We start from the raw sequence: 3,563 nt of genomic DNA on the forward strand, positions 1-3,563 counted from the left end.
GAAGGGTAAATAATGAAGGGTAGTTGGGTAAGAGAGGTATATGAGGGTATATTCGTAATTACTTGTGTGAACTAAAGATATTTAGGCAAAAAAAGATGGACAAAAATAAAAATGGAATAACTAAAAAGACTTTGCCAAATAAAAAAATGGGACAACTAAATTAATTCGGAGGGAGTACTACGTTTATGACGTACATGTCCTCAATCGTCAATAGTGATAGTAAAACCCATAGACTATGTGACTAGTGACTACTAAAAGTTAAAGGCATGACAAATGGCAATTAGAAATTGGAAAGTGGATAAACATGGCCTAAATTATTCGTTTATACATGTTTGGTTTAGAAATGACCAAAAATAGTGGATAAACGGCTTTTCCATTTAATTTTAGTCAACACTTACGGCTCTTGTTCAATATCCAACAGACAGATTGCTCTTTTTATTCCAATAAAAATGGTAACAAAATTAACTCCTTACTCCTTAATGTGCTTCCACGTCAAGAAAACAAAAATAATAAAAAGTCAAGTTGTTCCACTATATTCCAATAAATTATAGATAGTGCGACTCATCTTGGAAATTCCAGAAACAAACTTTTCTGCTTCTTCTGCATTCTCTTCGTGTTCGTCCCTAATTCAGGTGCTCATCTTATTCTCATCACTCTGTATTTCTTTGTGCAATCTTAATATTGAAGCTTTTCTTTCTTAGAAATCTTCTTATGCAAGGAACTGTGATTTATTTTATATTGTAGGTTTTGGTTATAGAAAATTAGATGATGACAAAATTTGAAAGTCATTTTCAAATTCTCTATTTTAATTGTTTTTAAAACGCTAAATCTGATCCATTGCTATCGTTCCAAAATATAGCAATACATAATTTGATTTCAACAAGTTTTTGAATTAATTCAAGTTGTGTTGCTTTAGTGGTTCGTTTATTGCAACAGTGTTAGGTCTGGGTAGATTTTTTTATTTTTATTTATTATTATTTTTTTTAATTTTTATAAAGTTGAAAATTCTATCAAGATAAAATTTTCCATATTTTGAATCCTTTTCTAGGATGAGCGTAGTGGATTTTGAGAATTATAGGGATTTTTGTTTGATGACGAATTTTTCAGTTTGAGATTCCCCCACTCCTTTGGCGGTGTAGCTAGAATCTACTAATTGTGTTCTTCTATTTTTCATCTGTCTCTTTGATGACATGTTGTGAGCAGTAGCAATCTCGAAGGGTTAGAGAGTACGTGCGAATGGGTCTGCACACAAACAAACCGAAAATAAAAGGAATATATATCTGCTCCTTGATTGAAAAATTTGAATTCTATCAATATGAGTGTTGTGGATTTTGAGAATTATAGGGATTATTATTTGATGATGAAATTTTCAGTTCGAGATTCCCCCCCATCCCTTTGGAGCTGTACCAAGAATGTATTTGTTTTCTACTATAGTCCATCCGTCTCTTTGAGATCACTATAGGTAGTGACATGTTGTGAGTAGTAGCAATCGCGAGAGTACTCATTTGTGCTAATGGGTCTGCAGTCTGCACACAAACAAACCAAGAAAAGGAAATACAAATAATTTTGCTCTTAAATTGAATTGTCTTCTATGCAAACCTGTTTTCCCTTCGGAACTCCCTTGCCCAATTCCACCCCCAACACTCCTTTTCTGTGGAATAATAAAATTGTTAAAAATAAATGATGTACCTCTCTTGTTTCCTTTAGTAATATGAAATGCAATAGATTTGCTCAGATTCCATACAACTAACTGTTTTTATGATTACTTTGTGGTGACTATTATGGTACAAGTGGGGCCTCAAAATGAAGGGCATAAATATTAATATTGCTCATAATAAGGATGTTTTAGAGTAGATTAGTTGGTAAAAAGTTTGCTCGTTTATCCTCTTTACCCTCCATGAATACGAATTCAAGATGTTAAAAGAATTTTGCATAGGGCCTTCAAAACTTTTATCAATTTTCACTTCATCCCTAGTTACAAGAGCATTTTCTCAGTCATTGGTCAAATTTATGAGTATGATTTCCTTTTCTTTAGTTGACACTTAATCAGGAAACCATTTTTTGATTCCAACAGCCAGCCAGCAATAGATGATTCCATGGAAACAGGAGTTTTTCATGAAGATCTACTGCAGGAGATTCTAATAAGGCTACCAGCCAAGTCATTAGTTAGATTCAGGTGCGTTTGTAGGTCTTGGTATTCACTTATTGCAAGTCCAAGTTTCATTTCAGCACAAGTGGTTCACAAAAAAAAAGCCAAAAGCTATCATGTACTTCTAAGAAGTTTCAATAATACAGAGAGAAAATATAAGTATAAATTGTGCAATGATGATGAGCATTTGGATGAAATTATGATAATTGATTTCCCGTTTGTGAGTGAACACAACGACTTTTTTAGGATCGCGGGTTGTGTGAATGGACTAGTATGTTTATCAGATGATATTGTTGAAGTAACCGATACTGTAATTATATGGAATCCGGTCATTAGGAGATTCCTAACCCTTCCTAAACTCGAACTGAATGTAGACTCAAGTGAATTGGGCCGATCAGTTCTTGGTTTTGGCTTTGACTCTTATAACAACGATTACAAGGTTATCAGGATTGTGTATCGTAAGAATCCTGATTTCGAAGCCCGCCAAATTGAGGCGTTGATTGCAATTTTTAGACTTAGCTCAAGTTCTTGGGAAGTTAATAGGTCTGCTTCAGTCCCTTTGCTTGATACTCGACAAGCCTATGTAAATGGGAGCATTCATTGGTTGGCATATAACAAGCTGATGGTCGGGTTTGATGTGGAATCTGAAGAATTAAGAGACATGACGCTTCCTAACTCGTTGAAGAATGCTAATATTAGTGATTTAACGATTGCCTCATGGTGTGATATGCTCTCTGTATTTGAAAATGGGTATTGGTTTGGTAAGCTATCTTTGTGGGTTATGAAGGATTATGGTGATCCTAACTCATGGGTGAAACAGTTTGAGATTGAATCGTTTGCGTTGGTCAGAAGTCTTAGAAAAAATGGATGTGTTATACTCGAAAGTATTGGTGGCAAATTGGTTTTGTACAATGCTAACACCAATCAATTTGAGGATTTTAAAACACATGTTGAGGGTTCTGTACGTGGTTTTCATATGAAATCATACCTAGAGAGCCTTGTTTTGTTAGATCGGTTGGATGTGTACTCTATTCCCTAGAATATGCATGAATAAATTTGGACGAGGAGCTCTCTATCGGTATGGTTTGCCGGCTTTTATCCCTTTATAGATCCTAATCATGGTTTCTACGAGCAGATTATACTAGGTTTGATGATAATATGATGAAATTTGGACGATGCAGGAACTTGAAGGCCAATTGTGTGCAGATCTGCTAAAAATAACGATTTTATTTGTATTTTGAGATTGTATCTGTGTTCCATTTTTCTTTATGCACGAAAAGGTTAACACTTAATACATGTTCTTTATTTTAGTGGGTTTTGATTTGATTTCTACTTTTATTGGCATGGAAATGGTGTATTAGCCAACACTCATAGATGAATTAAATCATATTAAAGGGCATGATGAATGTTGCTG

At 34.3% G+C, this 3,563-nt stretch overlaps 1 protein-coding gene across 3 annotated transcripts; it reads left to right on the top strand.

Moving 5' to 3' along the window:
- The first annotated feature begins 382 nt into the window (after positions 1–382).
- On the top strand, positions 383–3,563 carry LOC130806615 (F-box/kelch-repeat protein At3g06240-like). 3 transcript variants are annotated; one of them, XM_057671761.1, is made up of 2 exons: positions 383–632; positions 2,036–3,563. In XM_057671761.1, exon 2 carries the CDS (start codon positions 2,097–2,099, stop codon positions 3,186–3,188), a length of 1,092 nt encoding a protein of 363 aa, XP_057527744.1. In that variant the 5' UTR covers positions 383–632; positions 2,036–2,096; the 3' UTR covers positions 3,189–3,563. The 3 variants fall into 3 exon arrangements, with proteins under 3 accessions (XP_057527744.1, XP_057527743.1, XP_057527745.1); XM_057671760.1 differs by having other exon boundaries at positions 2,075–3,563; XM_057671762.1 differs by having other exon boundaries at positions 462–632; positions 1,204–3,563.

This window comes from Amaranthus tricolor, chromosome 2, assembly GCF_026212465.1.
Source record: "Amaranthus tricolor cultivar Red isolate AtriRed21 chromosome 2, ASM2621246v1, whole genome shotgun sequence".
NCBI classification, from domain to species: Eukaryota; Viridiplantae; Streptophyta; class Magnoliopsida; order Caryophyllales; family Amaranthaceae; genus Amaranthus; species Amaranthus tricolor.

Bases quoted from the DNA above. Each gene is read 5' to 3' on its own strand.
- LOC130806615 (XM_057671761.1), top strand. From the start codon at position 2,097: ATGGAAACAGGAGTTTTTCATGAAGATCTACTGCAGGAGATTCTAATA.